Source organism: Hermetia illucens, chromosome 1 (assembly GCF_905115235.1).
Source record: "Hermetia illucens chromosome 1, iHerIll2.2.curated.20191125, whole genome shotgun sequence".
Lineage (NCBI taxonomy): Eukaryota > Metazoa > Arthropoda > Insecta > Diptera > Stratiomyidae > Hermetia > Hermetia illucens.
The window spans coordinates 193,646,888-193,670,485 of record NC_051849.1 but is presented as its reverse complement, the minus strand read 5'-3'; the positions used below and the strand labels follow the sequence as shown (position 1 = coordinate 193,670,485).

The 23,598-nt window shown below is 45.0% G+C and overlaps 1 protein-coding gene across 1 annotated transcript in view; it reads left to right on the top strand.

Moving 5' to 3' along the window:
* LOC119647065 (proprotein convertase subtilisin/kexin type 5-like) overlaps positions 1 to 23,598 on the top strand; it is a 71,882-nt gene that overhangs the window by 20,564 nt on the left and 27,720 nt on the right. The window contains exons 4-6 of the mRNA XM_038047826.1: positions 5,477 to 5,686; positions 22,180 to 22,215; positions 22,300 to 22,422. Coding sequence (XP_037903754.1) covers positions 5,477 to 5,686; positions 22,180 to 22,215; positions 22,300 to 22,422 — 369 coding nt within the window. The remainder of the gene's footprint in view (positions 1 to 5,476; positions 5,687 to 22,179; positions 22,216 to 22,299; positions 22,423 to 23,598) is intronic.

Here is a 23,598-nt window from a genome sequence, read left to right as displayed (position 1 = left end):
AGCCCGTCTGCCTCTAGAAAGTTACACTCATCTATTGTACTTTACCACCACCTCCCTTGGCTCTTCTCGCTTCCGCTTGTATATAGCATTACGCTTCTTAACAAGAAGGGCAACGGGGATCACTCCCACGACCACCAGTACGGCTGGTGCGTTAGCAGATGCCACTTCCAAAGTCCGTCTCTGTACTTGTGCAACTTCTTATGCTTACCTCATCCGTAAGAGATGATTTGGCACGTGGAAAGTATTCTCTAGTGTTCCTAGAATCTCTTTCCATCTTTATTTCTGGCGTCAAGCATTGTGAGGAGTATGACAGCGTTGTCTGTGACTCTTTATGCTCTGAAGCCGAATTGCCATGGTATAAATCACCGGCACAACATATCGCTTCAGCGAGTCTATTTATAATAAGCTTTTCGAACACTTTCCACGCAGTGTCCAGTACGTAAAGTGGTCGGTATGAAGACGGCAACCCGGCGTCGCATTTGCCTGGTCAGCGTACGTCTCGCTACCTTCTAAAGGGAAGGGAAAATGTCCTGTTTCAGGCAAGCATTGAATGCGCGAGCAGTAAGTCTGGCCGATGTTGCAGCATCAGTTTGTATACATCTGCTGGGATACCATCGAACCCCAGTGCCTTCCTGTTTTCCATAGGGAGGACTGCCTCTTCCAACACTTTTATAGAAAAAAGTGGGCAGACCTCGGCGCTGTCTGCGCTACGGACATCATCCCGTACAGGGAGGAATAGTGCCCGGACGATGCGGTCCATTTGCTCGGCTTTAAGTGAACAGAGTTTTCGTAACGCCCCGACTTTTCGGGTTACCAATTTGTAACCGAAACCCCACGGGTCCCCATTGACTTCGTCCTGCCACAAGCGGGTTTGCCTTGTTTATTGCGCTGCGGAGTCTCCTTTTGGCTGTTCCGTACTTTGGTAGATGTCTCCTTCCGGTCGTTTAAACTTTGTGTCAAGCGACGGAGGTAGTGACACTCCTTTAGGCGCTCCGCAATTTCCGTCGTCCACCAATACATAGAAGGCTTGCCATGTATCGGTGCCCTCCTGCGCACAGAAACTCCGCAGACTGTCGTTATCTGGTGCATAAATGAATTTACGACAGTCTCAGCTGCAGTACCGCCACCCCCAAGAGTGTCCTCCAGCGTATCCCCACCTGCTCCAAGAGTTTCGACAAACTTCCCGGTGTGGCGTATACTGAAAGTTTGTGCCCACCACTTCAAAGGCACTGTATTGATGGTTGCTGCAGATATATTTTCTAGAACTCGCCAATGATCCCGACGCAAAGCATACGTCGGGTACGTAATGATTCCCTCGCAGTCTGGACACCGGAACGTTGGGGTGGATTCCGTGTTTAAAACTACAAGTCCTGTTCTCGTCGCCATTTCGAGAAGGTAATTCCCTCTGGAGTCTAAGTGAAGTATGCCCCATTTTAGTGCTATGGCACTGAAGTCACCCCAAGCCTGTGTCGAAAGTCCAGCATCATCTCATTTGAAAAATGTAACTTCCAAACACCGAATCCAAACAAAGCTGTCTCCTCGGCCTTGGGCAGGAACCCTGTCGTGGGTGCTGTCCCTTCGAGCAGCGGTACCGGATATGCCAGAGTGCCATGAAGCTAGGCCTTTGTATCAGTACTGTTCGCTCAGGAGCTTTAGCTTTAGCCTCCACAGCGAACAGCGCTAGCAACTCGTGGGCAGCTGAGCTCCAATGCATTTTGAATCAACGCATCTTATGCGGATCAAGTTGATCGCTTCCTAGCTATTTCCAGTTCTGCTCGGAAGACTGGTCACCATACCGAGTCTGGAGTGCGCAACCATCTCGTCAAACGCGGCACGACCCCTGTATAGAAAGCAACTCTCCTTTTCGTTGCAAGTATTCGCTTTATAGCCTGCCTGTCCAGTTTCTACGGCATATTGCCTTTCAAGTCCGTTGCAGGTTGCAGGCGTGTGCGCATAGCTAAACAGTTTAGGTAAGTGGGGCCCGGATTCGTATCCTACATATACTTAAGAATTAGAAAGCCAGCACCGAAGAAGGACACATATTGTGTCCGAAACACGTGTTCGCTATCGTTCAATAAAATTTATGGTTACACTGGAAACTTTTCCTTTTAATAATTTTACTTATTAAGAAGCTTCCTCGCGTATTGTTCCACAACTTCCACAACGTCGAGTTTTTTTACCTCGGGAGTTCGCAAAGGTGATACCAATTCGGACATTGGTTCTGTGAGTCAGTCAAAGTCTCGGATTTCCAGAGTAAACGTGGGTTCCAGGCTAGAAACCAAAGCTTTCTCTCCCTGCAACCCCTTGAGTGCTTCACAGAACGTACCTTTATCTGTTGTTCTCGGGCCTAATTCGAAGAGGAGTCCACCACCCTTCGTTTTCCCGGATGGAAGTCACTTTCACTCCGCTATCTTTAGGCTTGATCCTATAACGGGTTTCGCTGAGGGCTTCCGCAAAAGTCTTGCCTTCCATCTGTTTAATAAGCAGAGCTGGCGGTTTAGTCTTCTTTCGCCTCCCTCTACCCTCTTAGACTCAACGTGTCCGCCTTAATTTTAGGCAGCGATTTTTCCAATGGCGCGACTGTTGCCTTTTGCCTCTCTTCGCCTTCTTCTTTTAAGGCCTGGAGAGTACCTGAGTGAAGTCTCCTTCAAAGCCCCTTCCTGCTTGCGTTTTCCCTCCGTTCTCCCCCGGATTTTTTCGCATCTTTTATAAAACTTCGTCTGTAATACGAAATTCCGTCCAGTAACTCCTCCAGATCCATCAGCCTCTTTTTCACCCCTCTGCTGACGTTTTTCTGGAGGAACGTCACAGACTGCATGTGCTTCGCAACTAGCGCGCATTTCTTGGTGAACCTTTCCTCTCCAGCTTTCTCAAGGATAATCTACAGCGCTACATATTGGCTTATATTGGAAGCCATCTAGTCAGTGGGAACTATCACTGTGAGTCATTCAGCGACAACAGTACTGTATGGTATTGCCTGGGTTGCCATCTCCGTCGCAGTTGCTGTATTACTTTCATCATCATCAACGGCGCAACAATCGGTATCCGGTCTAGGCCTGCCTTAATATGGAACTCCATACATCCCGGTTTTGCGCCGAGGTCCACCAATTCGATATCCCTAAAAGCTGTCTGGTGTCCTGACCTACGCCATCGCTCCATCTTAGGCAGGGTCTGCTCGTCTTCTTTTTCTACCATAGATATTGCTCTTATAGATTTTCCGGGCTGGATCATCCTCATCCATACGGGTTAAGTGAGCCGCCCACCGCAAACTATTGAGCCGGATTTTATCCACAACCGGACGGTCACGGTATCGCTCATAGATTTCGTCGTTATGTAGGCTACGGAATCGTCCATCCCCATGTAGGGGACCAAAAATTCTTCGGAGGATTCTTCTTTCGCCCAAAAGTTCGCAATTTTTCTTGCTAAAAACCCAAGTTTCCGAGGAATGCATGAGGACTGACAAAATCATAGTCGTGCACAGTAAGAGCTTTGACCCTATGGTGAGACGTTTTGAGCGGAACAGTCTTTGTAAGCTGAAATAGGCTCTGTTGGCTGACAACAACCGTGCACGGATTTCATCATCGTAGCTGTTATCGGTTGTGATTTTCGACCCTAGATAGGAGAAATTGTCAACGGCCTCAAAGTTCTATTCTCCTATCCTTATTCTTCTTCGTGTTTGTGTTTGACCAGTGCGGTTTGATGTTGTTGGTTGGTTGGTTTTCGGTGCTGACGTTGCCACCATATATTTTGTCTTGGCTTCATTGATGTGCAGCCCAAGATCTCTCGTCGCCTGCTCGATCTGGATGAAGGCAGTTTGTACGTCTCGGGTGGTTCTTCTCATGATGTCGATATCGTCAGCATAGGCCAGTAGTTGGGTGGACTTAAAGAGGATCGCATCTCTTTCATTTACCTCACCATCACGGATCACTTTGTCGAGGGCCAGGTTAAAGAGTACGCATGATAGGGCATCCTATTGTCGTAGACCGTTTTTGATGTCGAATGATCTTGAGAGTGATCCTGCTGCTTTTATCTGGCCTCGCACATTGGTCAGGGTCAGCCTAATCAGTCTTATTAATTTCGTCGGGATACCGAATTCTCTCATGGCCGTGTACAGTTTTACCCTGGCTATGCTATCATAGGCGGCTTTAAGGTCGATGAACAGATGATGCAACTGTTGTCCATATTCCAACAGTTTTTCCATCGCTTGCCGCAGAGAGAGAATCTGATCTGTTGCTGATTTGCCTGGAGTGAAGCCTCTTTGGTATGGGCCAATGATGTCCTGGGCGTATGGGGCCATCCGGCCTAGCAAGATAGCGGAGAATATCTTATAGATCGTACTCAGCAACGTGATACCTGCATAATTCCTGCACTGTTTGATATCTCCCTTGTTATGTATGAGACAGATAATGCCTCGTTTCCAATCGTCAGGCATTGATTCGCTGTCCCATACCTTGAGCACAAGTTGATGAACCACTTGGTGTAACTGGTCGTCCCCATAGTTAACCAATTCAGCTGTAATTCCATCGGCTCCTGGCGACTTATGATTTTTTAGCCGATGAATTGCACAAACTGTTTCTCCTAAACTTGGTGGTGGCAGTGTTTGTCCGTCGTCTTCAGTTGGCGGGACCTGCAACTCGCCGATGTTCAGGTTGTTCAGTAGCTCATCAAAGTACTCAACCCATCGCTTCAATATGCCCATTCTGTCGGAAGTCAGATTTCCCTCTTTGTCTCGGCAGGATGAGCGTCGAGGTGTATAAGGCTTCATCCTGCTGACTTGTTGGTAAAACTTCCGCGTCTGGTGCGGTTGCTCCCTGTACTTTTCTAGTTCAGAGACTTGTTGGTTCTCCCAGGCTTCCTTCCGTCTGTGAAGTCGCTTCTCCACTCGACGGGGTTCGTGATAAGTCTCTGCGCGTGCCGCGTTCTTTGAGAATGCAACATTACTCGGTATGCGGCATTCTTCCGTTCCGTTGCTAGCTTACATTCATCGTCAAACCAGCCGTCCTGGCTCCTTTTGCGGCCGAGGTCAAGTATGATTGTGGCCGTATCCGTGATAACTTTACTTTGCGAGCCTTCTTCTCTGTTTGGGCATTCCGATGTCTCGTCGGGTATTTCAGCCCTCGCTGCTTGCTTCGCTGGACGCTGGGGCGAGCGTCGCATTTTCGTGATGCATACGAACGCAGCCAACTTATTCTCCATTCCTATCCCCCTCCATTTCTTTATTCACCATTTAAGTGTTTGACTAGCGCATCGTGTCCAAGGAAAGCAAGGGAAGGGGACGCAATAGTCAGGGGTGGCTATAACCTCGGGGACAACGTCCCTATCCCAGTTCCCTGAGGCCTGACCTACGCTTAGCTGATCCCCCAACTCAGGGATGTGAGCATTTCCTTTACAAATAGTAATTTATAGGAACTAAGGCTATAATTTTAACATTATATATTTTATTAAATATTTGTGACTCAAAACCGATTCTTTACAGACGACATTGTCATAAGAGGCTGCTTGTCCGACTTAAGTGACAGAGATTATGCCGAATGTGTCGACGAAAAATACAAAAAGTGCATAGACTGCAAGAGTGAGAACTGCAACAATGCAAAAGCACCAAATAAATCAACTATTCTTCACGCATCAGCTTCAATTCTTTCATTGTCTCTAATTTTCGTAATTTATAGTATTTCATGGTTTAATTACTAAATTTTTATTATCTAGAAGATTTATGAGTTGTTTTATCGTTTTTATGAGGCAGAATTAAACTTGAGATGGTGTGAAAAAGGGCGGAAAAGTATGTTTTATATATTTTTTAAATACAATTTAAATAAACCAAAGAGAATTTTTATTTAGTGTACCTAATTTTATGACTTTATTTGTGCAGATGGGGCCTAGATTTCGTAGAAATGTATTGCTGTTTTTTTTCAGATTTTTCGGTTCGATAGGTTCTGAGAACGAGACTTGTTTCACTTTTTTCGGCACAGATGTGGAGCTCCCACTCCTCTATGTTCCATCCAATATAGATACAAGATCATTTTCAAAAAGTACTAAGCGAGCCATTGCATTTGATACCCCACATGACCATATTCTGTAAAAAAAAAGTGGGCATCACCCTTTTATATGTATGGGAGCCATTTGATCCATTTAGGGGAAGCTCGAGGATCCTGCGATCTCTCCCAAAGTCAACGTGGGTGAAAAAAGGAAATCAGGGAAGCTCCCGGAAGGCTAATGAATACGGAAGTGCCGAGTGGGAAAAAGTGTCAGTGCCATTCCTGCACTGTACAATAGTATTAAAGACGAAAGAATGCTTCGAAGAAATCAAGCATCACTCAGGCAACACAAGCGATACCTGCTTAAAAACCAAAGGGTGGTAAGCTTGAAAACAGGAGTAGAGAGGTTGCGAACAATTCTTTCGGATCCTGGCAGGGCGCAAAAAGGCAAAAAGGCCTCTCCTCGGTAAAGGGGAAGGCAAACAAACTGACCAAAATCATAGAAACAGTGGCGCCGGCTACAATTGACCCACGGGAGGTAAAGTCTCAAAAAGAATCCAGGAAGCATCGACCAAGGTTGGCAGCAAAAAAAATGTGACACTTAAAAGAAGACTACGGCGCGAATTGACTATCATCACGAATAAAAGTTGATATAGCTTATGCCGATATCTTCAGGAAGGTCCAATTCGATCCTGAGCTGATGGACCTTGGAAAATGCGTCACCAGAATCGGACGCCCCCAAAAAGGAAATCTGATGCTGGAGCTGAAAAAGTCTCCGGGCAAAACAGCTAAAAATTTCCTTGGCAAGGTGGAGAAGTCCTTAGGAGAAAAGGCATTAATACGCGCAGAAGGCGATTATGCTTCAGGTTAAAGTTGCATAATTCGGTAAGTCCTTACACGACCTCCTCGTGGTGGCCGCTGAAAACCGTCTTCGGGCGGGACAAGAGTGTGTAGGACCGAGCTGGGAGTAGGCTCATCCAACTGACGAATATCTACTTGTCTGTATGTATCATGTGTTAGGAGCAAGTAGATCTGGCGGGGGGTGGACCGAAGCAACAGCCCGGGGATTGTCCTCCCTGCACCGGAGAAAGGTGCTAATAGGACCCCAAGCCAAGGTGGCACAGCATACGCCGAGGGCTGCGTGGCTAATGGGGAGCTTGGTCTTTAGTATGCGAACTCTGAATACCTTGAGCACCTTCAGTTTCAAATAAGAGCCACACCAGCCAGGGTGGACATTTAAAAAAAAAAACGACGATAGAAGAAGAGAGCGTGATGCCAGGCGCATCATCGCAGGACGAGCTGCTGGCCTCCAGCCAGGAGACAATAGCCGTCGAGGGCAGTATACTCGGTGCCAGTCGTAGCACCACTGTGCTGAAACTAACCGCAGGGACCTCCCGGAGCGAGGTCGCAGACGGACTAGTGACTTCCATCCTGGAATCCGCTGCCTTCAAACTGGGTGTAGCGAGTACCAGACAACCCAAAATCCTCAACGTTGGGGGATCCCTCAAAAGTGAAAACTGACAAGAACGTCGGTCGCCGGAAACCGAATAAGAGGCGAAGACCCACTGGTGTCTTGCTTACTACTGGCTGTAAAGAAGACAATGCATATTCTCAGCAAGAAAAAAAGAATTAGGAGGCCGGTACGCTCGACGAGCGTGATGAAAAAGACCTCGCTAAATACCAGGCGATTATTAAGCAATACAACAGCAAACGCCTGGCAGCCGAGCAGAAGGCGAAGCCCATTACTCTGAAACGCAATCGATCTCAAGACGAGGTCGAGCAAGATCACAAGCAGAGCAGAGTAACCAAGAGCATAGACGCTAAGCAATATCAAAAGAAAAGTACGCAGCAACAGTCCGCCAACGGCCACGAACTGCGAAACCCTTCAGCGACGTGACCAGGAGCCACTTACGTGTGGCGCTCACGGATGGTAATTGGGCTAGCGGCAAGCTACCGCTGAAGGTGTGGACCAGTGATGAGGTCCCCGAAGGCAAACACACCGGATTCATCCTCTGCTTCGATTCCTTTTAGGTGATCCGTGGGTTCAACGTTATAGGTTGCGAGGACCAATTGTCTAGGAACTTTCTCGATTTGTGCGTCGCAAAGACCAGCGGCGCCTGGGAGGGCGTAAAGCTCAATGTCATCCCTTACGACGAGATTCCCGAGAGACCGGTCGCTCGCATGTGGTCGCTCGAAGATCCGCATGGATAAGGACAATCCCAGGAATGCCATGGACGACTGGGTTGTTATAATGGAGGAGGAACCCCAGACAAACAGCCGACTTCTACTCCGCATAAATGAAGAGTGCCTTGGGGTACTGGAAAAGGTCGACTATAAAGTGCGGCTCTGAGTCAGGAACGCAAATAAAAAAGTCCTCCGCTCTGCAAAACCGGATGACGAACTAGATCCAATCGACGCCGCCAATGAGCTGTTGGAGGGGATGAGGATCGACAGTCCGACGGGGACTGACGGACCCCCCACGCAAGCAGTTCATGCTGAGGGTAACGCAGATAAATCTGCAGCACTCGAAGTACGCCTTAAGTAATCTGCTTGTCTTCTCCTAGAGGAAGACATCGGCATTGTACTAATACAAGAGCCTTGGATCGGAGGCGACTGGACCGTGAAAGTGCTAAACTACAACATTCGACGAGCACCATGGCGACAAAAAGGCAAACCTCTGGATAGGCGGCGACGCCAATGCAAGGCATGCCCTTTGGGGCAGCTTGGATATCAACGAGACGGGTGAGGCATTCTTTGATTTTATTATTAATGCAAATCAATCTGTATGTAACAGAGGCAATACGCTGACCTTCCATTTCCCAAGTTTGGAGAACCGTTACCGTTGGGAGAAGGTGTTTGATATTATCCAGCTAACCGACAATCGGATTCGGGTGGAAAACTGGAGAGTGTTTTACCAGAGATCCTTTTCAGATCATAGTTGGATATTTTTCAGTCTAGATCTCTTGGTCAAGTAATCAAGACCAAATTCTCCGGTCCGCAAAGGTCGTTATTCTGCAAAAGGCATTTGATACCGCCTTTAAAACCTTGTGCCCTGCTAAATATAGTAAGAAGATAATGCCATGGTGGTGGAATGAAGATCTCTCCAGCCTCAGGAAGCTAACCAGGGAAATCTTCAACATCTGCTACAGGCATAAATATTAACAGCCATACAAGCGCTGCCTAAAGAAGTACAAATCGGCCATATTGTCAGCACATCGCAAACACCAGCGAATCCGCGATGCTCACAAGATTCTGTCCAAGGAACCTAGGAGCCCATCCTTTCTCAAAAAGTCTCAATGTTTCTGGACAGAATCTTCTAGTGAAACTTTGGAGCTGCTTGTTCCAACGCACTTTGCCGCTCGCGAAGAAGACTGTGGGTCAGAGCCTTGCTTGGAGGGTTTGCAACCAACCCAGCCGTGCGAGACTATCAAATCGGAAATTAACGAGGATAAGATCGGCTGGTTTATAAACAGCTTCTCCGTATATAAATCTTCGTGTCCAGATGGAATAATGCCAGTCATGCTACAGAAGCAGCATCCATCCATTACAAGCGACATCATGGAACGAACCGCGGCTGAATGAACAACAAATTGGTTCTTTCACCAATGTAAAGTATCTGGAGGTAATTGTGGATCCAAAACTAAGTTGAGATTGAACATAAAACTGCGGGTTAAGAAGGCCTGTATAGCCTTCTATGACTGTAAGAGAACACTTGTAAAGAAATGGGGTTTCCAGCCGAGGATGGTCCTCTAGATGTACACAGTTGTGGTCTGTCCAATACGAACCTACGCCTCCATTGTGTGGCGGCAGGATTTGAGCAAAAAGTACAACAAAACGAAGATTATTAGGATTCAAAGAACCGCGTGTGCAGGTTCTACTGGCGCTCTGAGGTTTTGCCCGGTAGATGCTTTCAATCTACTTGTGCGTCTCCTCCCCCTAGGCCATCAAATTAAATATATTGTAGCGCGCAGTGCTGTGAGTCCGGATACTGGTCAGCGAAGCCCTACGGCCATAGTAACATCCTAGACGCGTGTGTGTGTGTAAGATGGGAAAGGGGCAATGCTTCTGAGCGCTCAGATCTTAGTGGTCCATTGTACTCGATTCCCTCGTCTAACGTTAGTGGATGTGATTCTACCCGCTACAGTTAGAGCACGTCAGCACCAAAAATTTGATGTCTGATGCGTCCGTAGGTGGGGCATTCACATAGAAAGTGTTCCGTGGATTCTGCTTCGTCATTATAAGATGGATACGTATCATCCTGGATAATTTCTATTCTGAACATATGCCTAGCTGGGCTGCATATGAATTATGGCCAGTCAGAATGCCCACAATACTTCTGCAAGTCTTCCTGCTTTTCGACAGGATAAACTTTCGAGTATGTTTGTTTGGTTCTGACAGGAAATGTTTGGTCTGTCTAGTAGCATTAAGGCTTCGTCACCTGTCATGGGAAGCTTGTTCCCAGTTTTTGATAGCAGTATCAACCAATGCTACTGCCACCCCAATTGCTGGTTCCGATTCGGGCATGGGGGAAGTTGAAGCCTCTTTTGCTAAGGCATCCGAGATTTAATTTTCCTCTAAATCACAATGACTAGGTACTCAGAGTAAATTCACTGTATTTAATCTAGGAACAGAGTTCAATCGGTTCCCTACGATTTTTAAAGTGATCAAAAGACTACCCAACGTCCCAAACGTCTTTCAACTGCTCGTCAAACATCCGGGTTTCCGCCCTTAGGATCGCATACACTTCATCTCGAAAGGCTGTTATGTATTGTCCCAAGGAAAAAGCCAACTTTTCGTTTTTATTCGAGAGGTGGTCTCCTGCTCCAGAACCATTTTCTGTTTTCGAGCCATCGGTGTAGAAGACGTCAGTATATCCTGACACGCATTCTTCCGGTTCGTCCCAGTTTTCTCTCTGTGTCAAGATAACATCATATCTTCTACCAAACACATGTATGGGGATCTTAGAATCGGAAGACATTGCGAAAACTAGATTTAGTTCTCCCTATAGCTCTCCCAATGCTGCGCGTTGTGTATTTCTATACACTATTCCGCGATCTCGACGAACAGCAAGCACAGCCATATCATCTGCATAAGCTTGAATGTGGCAGATTTTGTAGTTTGTAGTTGATCAGGAGACTCCACAGAAGTGGCGAAAGCACACTTAATTTAGGGCAGCCTTTCGTCACTTTCGTTGTTAGGTAGCGATCAAAAGCACACAACAATCTCTGCGTTAGCATAGCGTAGATCCTCTTTATTAGAGTTTCATCAACACCATGCTCTCTGGCGGCATCACAGCTTTTGGAAGGGCGCACAGCCAAAAACCCCTTCAATGTCTAGGAGCAACCTCATCACGTACTCACCCTTCAGAGTTGCATCTTCTATCTTTGAAACCAAAGAATGTAGAGCAGACTCACAGGACTTACGGCGTTGGTGTTTATGTTGGTTTTCATTTAGGCGGTTCTACGCCTTCCGGCGAATAAAACGCTCAACCAGTCTCTCCTGACATTTCAACGAAAATGATGTTAAACTGATTTGCTTGAAGTTCATTGGATTTGAATACTCATTTTTCCCAGGCTTTGGTATGAAGACTCCCTTCACTTTCTAGCAAGAGGAAGGAACGTAGCCCAGAGCAAGACATCCTCAAAATATATTTCTTAGAAGTTGCTCTAAGTGCTCTATACCCTATTTTAGCAGCGGTGGTCTGAGAGTGAGACTTCGTCTAGCACTCGACAATTTCGAATCAACTCTAACAACTTTGAAGTGCAGATTGTTAGGTAAATTATTTCATTTCTTCTTGGCCCCACGAACGTACAAGGGCACCCCACGTTCGCGGTCATCAGACCAGCTGAAGTGATAACATGAAACAGCTTCTCTCCTCTAGAATTGCATTTGTTACTGCCCAGCAAATACGCAGAGCATTCGCATCACAACCTATTAAAAGTTCAAGGCCACTTGATCCTGCATACACTACCAGATCCCTTACTTATTGCGTTGGCGAAAGGGCAGAATAAATCAAAGCGTAAATAAGCAGAGGCAACTATGAAGTTTCTCTTCTTACCATGAACCTGGTAACAAGGTCCTGGGAACAGAATTGTCTCATCATGGATGCCTCTAACAATTCTGACATCAGAACGTAGTCCCTCGGTCTCGAAGATCTTTCATCAAAGAACATCCTAGTCCCCTTAACTGATCCACTGCCAAATATTCTCTTAAAACGAACCCATGGTTCTTAAACCAGAAAAATATAAGGATAATCCTGCAACTTTGCCAGCTTTGCTGCCAGTAGAAAGGAAGAAGCTTTGACATGCTGCAGGTTAATTTGACTAACTCTTATGTTTGTAGCCATAAGTGGAGTCTAATATGAAAACCACCGCTGACTCGTCCAGGCTACACGGATCTGTTTTCGTGCGTCCACATTACCAGTTTCTCTTTCTTCCGTTTTTCCGGGTAGAGGCGGAGGAGAGGAGGTTCTGACAGGCAAGCCTCTAGTCCCTTCTCCTTTGCGGCTTTAGTTTAATTCCGCCGAGCCTTCCTCCCCCGTATTTTAGAAGGTTTAGGCAACAGTGTCATCAACAGGCCGACCGTAGTCAGATTTCCAATTCCTCTCATTAGGGGAGTTGCTGTAATATCCTTTTTGGTTGACTGCGCCGTAGACACCGGGTGTAGGTTTCCCACTGAAGTGGAGAACCTGTCTTCCACAGAAGAACATGAAAAGATGAATTAGTTGAGGCCTCCAAAATCTGTATCTCGGCCAAGAATTAATTTCTCAGACTCGCGGGCGGGTTTGAAAGTTGTGACTTCTTACCTCTTAGAGAGTTGCAATCCTTTGTTTCCATCTTCATGAGCACCCCCACCACGACAAGATGGTGTTCGAGGGGGAGACCCTAGACGTAGTACCTCGGGAAATCTGGGCTTCCCCAAGGACTATACCACATGCAAGCTGAACTTCATGAGTAACCTTGCTGTGGACTTTCCAACCAGGACAGAATGGGAGACCGGCGGCGTGTTGCAAGGCGATGACACAGTATTTCCCCCCGGCGGATCAAGAATGGAGTAGGTGCGGAGGTCTCCGTATGGTCGTATCATGTCCCAGGTTTCGCTAGTGTGTTCCAAATGGGAAGTACTGGTGATATTGGAAGCCTGGCGGTGGCGGGAGCATGATCGGGGCTCCAAGCGTAGCAAAACCATTCTGACCGATAGGCGAGCGGACATTAAGGCCACTTACTCAGCAGCGACATCATCCAGGCTGGTGGGGCAGTGCAGAAACGTGCTGAATAGTCTGGGCGGCAAGCTCAAGGGTACGATTCTCTGGGTTCCGGGTCAAGAGACGGGAATGAGCGGGCTGACGGATTGGCAAGGCGAGGTTCTTCTCTTGGCATTCCTTCAGCAGGTAGAGTCGGTGTCTCATTGGGGACTATCAAGGGTGGAATCTACTCGCACTATTTAGCAGCCGCGGAACTGAGATGGCAAAGGCTCACCACCTGTGCCAAGTCGAGGAGGATTTGGCCCGCTTATAACAAAGTACGGTCATGAGAGCTTCTGTGCCTGACGCGTGCAAATGAATTCAAACTTACGGCGGTCTGCACGGGGCGCTGACCCATTGGAGACCATGCCGCCGGGCTCGGCATACTTTACAATTCGGATTGCCGATCCCGCGGAGAAGGGGGTAACCCTCAGGCACTTCCTTTGCGATTGCCCAGCTCTAGCTAGAGTCAGGCTACCGATACTGGGTAACCCATTCCTTAGGGACCTCAGAGATATTTCTATTCTGCAAGGTGGGAGAGCTGTTTTCCTTAGTGAATGCTTCGGAATGGCTCTGAAGATCTGAGTCCGGCTGGGCTCTGCCTCCCTACTTTCAAAACAGGAGTTATGTTAGAAGTTTGTGGCATCAAAACAGCGTACCACAGCGCTAATTGGGCTCTTCGGAGCCCCCTCTCCCTACCCAATATGAAGGAAGGAGATAGGAAGAAATAAAATGCATCGTAGAAATGCTGGGTGGTCCTTCGGCCTCTTTTCAAACTTTCAGTTTGTTCTGATGATAATGGCTATCAACCCTACATAGAAGTGAACCAAGTCAGAAGTGGGAGTATTAGCAGAAATTGTTTAGATTGCAATTTGTATGGAAGGGATGACGTACCATATATTCTACTTCAAAGCATGCCTGGCTGTAACGTATCTTCCACATTGCGCCCATAATTGCAGCTAATTGTCCAGAATTGGATAAGTGATTTATACCATTTGACCAAATTTTATTCACATGCACTCGTGTAGATCCCTAAAGTCGAAAAAGACCACCCAGCTATCAGCACAAAATATTTACTACCAATATAGCGGCAATAAAGTTAACAACCCCATTTTAGTGATATGTGCATGTAACGAGCCGCTTGAGATGCCAATCAACAATTCTTCCAATTATTTATTAACCGCCACTTAGTAATTATAAAAGGAATTCAATTTGTAGCCTTTTACACAAATTCAATCATAAACTTTACAATCAAAACGGAAGGCAATTGTATAATTAAATAAATTTCTGCTTAATTGTGATAAGAAATTGACCTAGACACAGTTCCAATTGGGATGGAAAAAGGAGAAATTTTGGATAGAAACAATTGCTGTGTTAGCTCCTTTTGTTGATCAAATAGGAGGATCGACTTCCTACCACTTCACATTTCCTAATTTGTTGTTTCTGAATTACCTGGCTCTGCCAAAATCGACTTACTTTCCCCGATGAAAATAAGACCATGGTGTAAAACCATATCTTATATATATTATATGAGGCTCCAATCAACGCCGCCTTTCGACCCCAAAGTCCTCACTGACGGGCTACTGGATAAAAACCACCTTTGACCTAGATATTGTTTTAAAGCAAACCACTTTTGGTCAAACCATAAACTTCGGGTTCTATTCAGAGTGAGGCTTTTATTGAGTCCCATTCGTCAACCTAAATAGCAGTAAAGAGGGCTAGGTCTGCAGCGACCATTATCCTTTGCCGAAATTGATTGCCATTGGTAAATGCTGTCAAAGTTGCATTGCTTAGATAAGGTTAGATGGACCTTGTGTAATGCCACCAGTTCATCAAGTTACGATAACAGGAAACTCTTCTTAATTGTGAAGTTTGACGATGATAGCATGAACGAAAGTCCAGGCAATAGTGCTACATTCTTAATAATATCTAAAAAGAAGAAGTGCCTTCTCAGTACTCCATACAAAAGCAAAACGCCATAATGGAATTCCGATTTGACAACATAAATCGAACTTTCAAGATCGGGATAACTTCAGACTGGAATTGTTACAAAGGGGCTCACAAACATCAGACAGGAAAACCATTGGATCGGCTAAAGGACCATAGCGAAGAGGCAGAAAGGATCGAAGCAAGTTAGAGGAAGAAGAGCATAGTCAGCAACTTTGCAACAATCAGGATCCCCAAGTCTGGTAAGCGGTTCCTCAGCTGCGATACCTGGCTTTGGAATGACGATGTTGAAAGTCAATATCTGCCTACACAGACTTCCCCTCGGACGCCACCTTGCCGTGGTGGGCGAGCTTATGATAGTTTAATACTATACTAAGGGGTCCAAAAACACATGAAGATGGAAACAAAGGATTATAACTCTCCAAGTGGTAAGAAGTCACAGATTTCGAATCTACCCGAGACTTCGAAAAATCAAGTCGTGGCCGAGGCACGGATTGTGAAACCCTGATCAAATTCATGTCCCCCACGGAGAAATCTGTGGAAGACCGCGCGGTCAGCCAGAAATGATAGTACAGGAACTCCCTTAATGAGAGGAACTTGAAACTTGACTACGGCCGGCCTGTCGGCGACACTGTTGCCTAACTCTAGTTAAAATACGGGAGAGGGAGGCTCGGCAGAAGGAAACTTTAGCCAAAAAGGAGAAGGGATTACAGACTTGCCTGTCAGAACCGTCTCCTCCACCTGTACCCGGAAAAATGGAAGAAAGTGGAGCGGGTAATTTGAACGCAACTGGTCTAACGCCCGTATGTGAAAACAGATCCATGCAGCCCGGACATCGTGAATCTGGGAGAGCTCTTGGCCGACGTGAATGGAAGGTACTGGGGAAGAACGCGAAGTTTTTTTCGGAATGTGGATGTGGACATGGCTACACCACCAATGCGGAGATATCCAGAGAAATCGGACGCAAGAAAGGGGAACTTTTGGTGGAAGGCACAAGCTGGTAATCCCGGTGGGATCCGTACTGAATGCAGCAGACTTTTCAGTTAGCGGCGGTTTTCATATTAGACTGCCCTTGTGGCTACAAACATAAGAGTTCGACAAATCAACTTGCAGCATGTCAAAGCCTCTTCCTATCTACTGCCAGCAAAGCTGGCAAAGTTGCAAGCCTGTTCTTATAAATATATTTCTGGTTCAAGAGCCATGGGTACGTTTTAAGAGAATGTGTGATATTGGATCAATCGAGGGGACTAGAAACTTCTTCGATCAAAGATCTTCGAAACCGAAGGCCGGCGTTCTAATGTTAAAATTGGTAGAGGCAACCATGATGAGACCATTCAGTTTCCAGAACCTTGTTACGGTAAACTTACAATACCAGGTTAATGGAAAGAGGACAAACGTCATAGTTGCCTCTGCTTACTTATCCTATGATCCTTTGTGCCTTCCACCGACACAAAAACTCAGGGATTTGGTAGTGTATACAGAATCAAGTGGCCTTGAACTTTTAATAGGTTGTGCAACATTGTAAGCATATTTGTTGGGGCAATAGCAAATGCAATCCTAGAGAAGAGAAGCTGTTTGATTTTATCACTTAAGCTGGTCTGATGACCGCAAACGTAGGGTGCGCCCTTAAATTCGTGGGGCAAAGGGGAAGTGAAATAATTGACCTAACAATCTACATACACTTTAAAGTTGTTAGAGTTATTTCGAAATTAGTGAATGCTAGACGAAGTCTTACTCTCAGACCACCGTTACTTAGAATTTAGTCTGACTATTGCAGGCGAACAGGCCGTAATACGAAAACGGATTGGACGAAGTTCAATGAACTTGACGACAAAGTTGAGCTCCCTATGCGACTAAGGATTCTTTTGGCGATAGAGGATCAATTGGAAACTCTGAATCGTACACTTTGAGAGTGTTTTGAAGAGTCTTGTCCTATTTCCCGAGGCCAACGTGGTAAAACGGTTCTGCAAGGGAGACTTCTCAGCTGTGCAGAGTATCAATCGGCCAAGTTGGACTCTTTTAGAAAACCGGATGGTACTTTACTCCAGAAGACAGATTGTCTTTGAAGTACCCCACCCGCGAGAACAGGTGTCAGAAGTGGGAAGAAGAGAATTGGCGGTTTCCGCAAATCCTTTAACATGAAGATGTTGCAAGGGGAATTGAGACACTGCGAGTGCGGTTGTTACCAATGAAAAGGCGAGAGCTGCTATACTATCATGAACACTTCAAAGCATCTGGCATCGGTGGCAACCAGCCAGCGATGCTAAAGAACATTTAGAGCAATTAGGAAATATTTTTCGAAGATGTCTTGCTCTGGACCACGTGCCTTCATCTTGGCAGAAGGTGAAGGAAGTCATCACACCAAAGCCTAAACATCATTTTCGTTGAAGCGTCTGGAGAACCTGATTGGGGGTCATATTCGCGGGAAGGCGCTAAGGTCGCAGCCACCAAATGAAAACCAACATGGTTACCAATTTGGGAAGTCCTGTGAATCTGTTCTTCATTCTTTGGTTTCAAAGATAGATTACGCAACTTTGAAAGGCGAGTACGCGATGGGGGTGTTCGTGCACATTGAACACGTTTGACTGTATGTCGTTCCAAAAGCTCTGTGATGCCGCCAGAGAGCATGGTGTTGACGAAACTCTAATAAAGTGGATCTACGCTAAATTGTTGTGTGCTAAAGTGGATGTTGGTCGCTACCTAACAACGGAAGCGTCGAAAGGCTGGCTTCAAGGAGGTGTGCTGTTGCCAGTTCTGTGGAGTATGCTGATTAATTCACTACTATGCGAACTGCAAAATCTGCCAATACACGTTCAAGCTTATGCGGATGATGTGACAGTGCTGACTGTTCGTCGAGATCTTGGAATGGTGTGTAGAAATGCACAACGCACTGCTGATTTGTTTGAAAATTGGTGTCTAAGGCATGGACTTTCACTGAACCCAAATTAAATCACAATGGTATTATTTACAAAAAGGAGGAAACTGAATGGTATTTGCCTTCCAGAGATGAGGGGTACAACCCTTCAACTCTCCGAAGAAGTGAAATATCTGGAAGCTATTCTAGATAAGAAGCTTCTTTGGAACAAACATGTAGAGATAAGGACGAAACGAGCTCTCACAGCTTATGGACTGTGTAGGCGGACTTTCGGCTCTACATGGGGACTTAGGCCTCAGGTAGTAATGTGGGTATTTGTTGCTATCATTAGGCGGATGTTCGCTTATGCATTCGTAGTATGGTGGGTGACAGTGAAATAAAAGGGTTTTCGTTGTAAACTAGCCACACTACAAAAAACTGTGTGTCTGGCTATCACCGGTGCCATGAGCATGACATCCGATGCAGCTTTGACTGCATTACTCAGCCCTTGAATTTGTTTATTCAGAGCACTGCAATGAGAGCGGCTCATAGACTAATTCGATTAGATCTATGGAGAAACTATGGACGTGGAGGTCGCAGAGCATTGGAAGTGTCATTGAGAGAAGTGAATCTGGTTTTTGCAATGCCTTCCGATTCTCAGATCCCCATACATCTATTTGGCGTATGCGATCCTAAGGGCGACAACCTGCATGATTGACGAGCGGTTGAAGAGCAGGCGCATCGCAATCTGTAGTGATAGTCAAGCTGCATTGAGGGCATTGAGTAGTACTTTGATCACTTCAAAAATTGTTCAGGAATGTAGAAACCGATTGAACTCTGTCTCTAGATTCAATTCGGTGGAATTACTCTGAGTATCTGGTCATTGTGATGTAGAGGGATATGAAATCTCGGATGCCTTAGCAAAAAAGGCTTGAACTTTCCACGGGACATTTTTTATGTGAGTGCGCTGTTTGTGGACGCATCAGACATTAGATTTTTGGTGCTGATGTGCTCCAACTGCAGCGGGTAGCATTGCATCCACTGGCAGAAATCCTGCGATACACAGACGAATCCGGGATATTTCGATAGATGGGCAATCGAGTACAATGGACCAGTGACGTGTGAGGGCTTGTAGACTTTCGATCGAGAAGCAACGACGGACAGTTGGAATACTTTGAACAGATTTCAACTAAAAAAATTTCCTTATTCATCACTTCCACAAGCACTGCAAGTATTTGAAGCAATTCTAAATGTCAGCGACATAGGTGCCCTGAGATGACGAGGAGTTAGACAGACGGTCGATCAGCAATATAGCTCTCCCACTGTCGACCGACAGCTGGATCATACAAGTGCTGAACTTAGAGGGTCGCAGCTTTCCAACCCTGCCAAAAATGGCGGACTCAACAAGCAAACGAACATAAGCACCCATTAGGGAGTGATCCTCTTCGAACCCAAAGTAAGCGCCTTTCTTGTTACTCACAACCAACAGACAACTTCTAAATTTTCTGCCGACCTCAAAATGTTCGATCTAATTGCTCGTACGGCGTCGATCCATTGAAACCCAACTGATCTTATGGCACATTCTGAGCTCGAACAATGTGCCACCAACGACGATGTAAAAAAGCATCCACCACGAGTATGGCTCTGGCAAAGATGATGCCGAACGTGGGAGGACCGCGGCATACTCACAGGCTGCCCATAGCCAGGGTGGTGAGCTCTCTCATGCTATATGCCGTCCCAGTTTGGGGAAAAGCGCTGCAGGATTTAGGCAATACACATAAACTAAGTACGGTTTGCAGAAGGACATCCTTAAGGGTGTGCTCTGCCTTCAGGACTGTCTCAGACGATACAGCGTTCGTCATCTCGAGAATGATAATGATTGATATACTGGCAACCGAAATGATGAACACTATAACACCTAGTCCATCTCTCCTTTATCGCAGGTGAAAAAAGCTGAAAGGGAGAGCTCCATAACCAAATGCGAACAGCGATGGGACCAGTCAGAAAAGGGTCGTTGGACTTACAGGTTGATCCCTTCAATTGAGGAGAGGCTGGCGAAAAAGCATGGGGAGATCAATTATAACTCACCCAGTTTCTCACCGGCCATGGATGATACCGTCAATATCTATACATGTTTAAGTTGGACACCTGGCTAATTGTCCAAATTGCTACGGGGTCCCAGAGGACCCAGCGCACGTATTCTTCCAGTGTCTTAGGTTCGTCGAAGAAAGGAGGAACCTAAAGTAAACTCTAGGTGAAGTGCTATCACCGGAAAATTTTGTTCGGATAATGGTAGCTTGCCAGGAAGACTGGGATGTGATCATTTTCATGATCGTATTAATCCAGGATAAACTGCGAAAAACAGAAGAAGTGAGGAAGGCGCGGTTATGAACCCCACGTAGACGCGGTAGACGGAAGGAGACCTAGCTAAAGTAAGCTAACTCCGCCCCTTGATGTAATACCTAAAGGTGGTTCCACGGAGTAGGGGGGAGTCGGGGGTGGTTTTAGTGGGTAAGAATCCCACATTCTGGCGTGCCCAGGCCAGAGCCTTTCGAAGCTTTTCGCCTCCTTAAAAAAAAAAGACCGTGAGAGTTAGATGCACTATCGTGTATCAAAAGTGGGCATTAGGGAAACCCTCAGTAACTCTTCCTATTTTGAACGTAAAAATCGCGCATGACAATTAATGATCACAGGGGAGACGTTTTATCAGACGCAGCCTCCTGACTCTCCCCAAGATCGAAACCGTCAACAGGTGGTATTTGCTCTGTATGTGTTCAATTCAAAACCCGAAAAGGGTGAGAATTATATGATCTGTAACCGCCAGGTTTATAACCTTGACTGACTCCAGCTAAGACAACTAATTTTTGTACAGGATGAGTGGTCTTGAGCACACCATCTGCTTAATGACGGGCTATACTGATCTAATGAGCAGCTCACTCTTCTGTGGAGCACTCTTTTCTTGGGCCTTCTTCCCACTCAAAAATTTGTTAGTGTCAAAGCTCACCAGTGCTTATATATTCTGCGGAAACTTAGAGTTTACCAAATAAAATCGTAGACTTTTTGCCACGTTCGAGAGGAAAATCTTCCAGAGAATTTTCCGTCTACTGCGTGAGGAGGGACGACTTTGAGAGCCATGTATAGTCATGGATAAAATTAGGCCTAGCAGGCGGCAGTAGGTGAGCTATTTGATGCAGGGGAGACTGCTCGGAAAGTTTGTATACATATATATATACAGTGAGAGACGACAAGGGAAGAACAATGGCGTATGGTAAGATGCTAATTTTTTTTTGTGAGTAAACGAACTGGACGACCTTGGAGCGGAATCGGGGTGTCCGAAGCTTGCAAATGCAGCGGGCCCAGGTTGAACACTCCAGGCTGTCGTTGATAATGGCATATATATATATATATTTATTGAAAACTTCCAATAGAATTATTTTTATATGCTGCTCAAGTGGAGTTAGGATATTCCTAAATAAAAAAAAATTGATCTAAAAGCTTCCATAATGAAACCAGCGGTTATACAACAAAAAAAATAAGCCCTCGGTTCGCATCATTACCTGAACGATAGGACCTTCATATACCAGCATTTACCTAGTATCCACCGAAATAAAGTTCGAAGGTTTCCTTTCTGATGAAAGTGGATTGAACTCTGGAAGTTCCACGAATCAGCAGTTTGCGCAATTAGTAAGGCGGGAAAATTTTTCTAAACGAAAGGATTTACGGTCAGATAACAAGTTTATGGTTTCACGCAATCATTCCAACACTTCTTTATCATGTTCACAAATTTTATGTGTTGTACCCATGAAAGTCAGCTTTAACGCTGATATAATTCGTTATCACTGTATAATTCCTGAGTGCAATTATATCAGGCAAGGGACAGATTAATGATTTACAGCCAAGATCTACCAGTTGAGGATTTTTTTTTATTTCGGGGTTTTTCTCAGATACATACGTATATATTATTGATAGTAATTAACGATTATGGTTAATGGTTATGTAGGTGGGATAAAAAATAATTGAAAGTTTATCAATATCATTTCTTTCCCAAAGTATAATGGGTGATTAATGAGATTTTGAATTCAGTTGATCGAGTTTTGTCCATCATAACGTATCAAAATTTCCCAGATAGTCAAACATGGGAAGTTTTAAATATCTTTTAGTGTCCCTATTTATTTTAGGATATGTTTTTAGTGACGGTGAGGTTTACTAAACGAATTCAAGTTCGTGGAAAGTGAAGTTTTATAATCTATTTCTATCCTTTTTGTCCTTCGAAAAATTAGTACAAAGTTTAACTTGCTGGAGTTGTAATTCTAATGTGGACCCAGATTGTGCGCAAAACCCAGGAAGTCTTACGGAACAAACTGAATGCCAGGAGCCGACAGACAAGTGCGAAGTCGCTATTTGTAAGTATAACTATTCAAGGATAAAGAAATTTTACAAACTTCAAACTTAGTTCAAAAGATATTTTTAAAAATTCGAAGAAGACCTTTATTCATTAATTCTACCATCATTGAGTATGACATGGATTAACAAGTTATTCTGCAGACGTAAATCTCTGCATTTTTTGAAAAAAAAAGGATTTTATACTCATAGTAATTTTGGGAACCATTCGCTTCCCTCTGTCGTACTACATTTTGTTCCTGTCGTAATTATTGTCGCATTTAGTGATTGACATTTTCTCGGAGTAATACATTTTACGGTGGTGAAGAGAACAACTGGTTCCCGAAATATGGTATAAATAATTTGAAACCAAAAAACGGGGTTAATTTTTCAATTAAAATTAATACTTCCTGTTTTTTGGAAATTAAAAAAAATAGTGGTCAGCAGTGAGATAATAACTTATCTAGCGAATTAAAAATTCATCAAGTTATCTACAGAATATTGTGAAAACAAAAAAAAGTAGATAATTTTTTAAATCCTTTCTATTGTAGTAGTGCAGCCCGAGGAATGATGACTGACTGACAATTTGAAGTACTTCCAAAAATTGAGGGATGTCAATTTTTAGAGAATATTTAATCCTCCTAACAATAATACTGGGTGTCATAGGTAATGGATGACGTGGATTAATTAAGCGGCATTCATGGTTTATGTGTGAATGAAAGAATCTCTGCCTATATCTTATTTCCGGAATCAATTATTTTCCTTCACGAGTGCTTCCAAAAAGGGAATACTTTTTTCATACGCATACTAAGTTGGTAGGAGAGGATATTCTGAGTTAAGACTTTCTTCTTCCTGTTCAATTTTTGACTCATTTCGTAGTAGGGTTGGCTCATTTCGACCGGATTCGTCCCTCTTCTCGGTCATAAACTTGCTCCGGGAGGAGTCGAAAGGCTCTCAAATCACCACCAGACGTATCAAGTTATCGTTGCTTCTGTCAGACTTTTGGTCTTTTTCCAACGACTTGAATGTTCAGATCAGTTTAGATCAGCAACTTTTCACCAGCTCGAATTTTATGACCAGACTAGCAAAGACCCCTTACTCGCCACTTTTCTATGCTGAATGCAACCTGATATTAATCGAGGATGTCCTTATCTAAGATGTGACCATAATAGGTTATTCTACCGATCCAACCAAACATC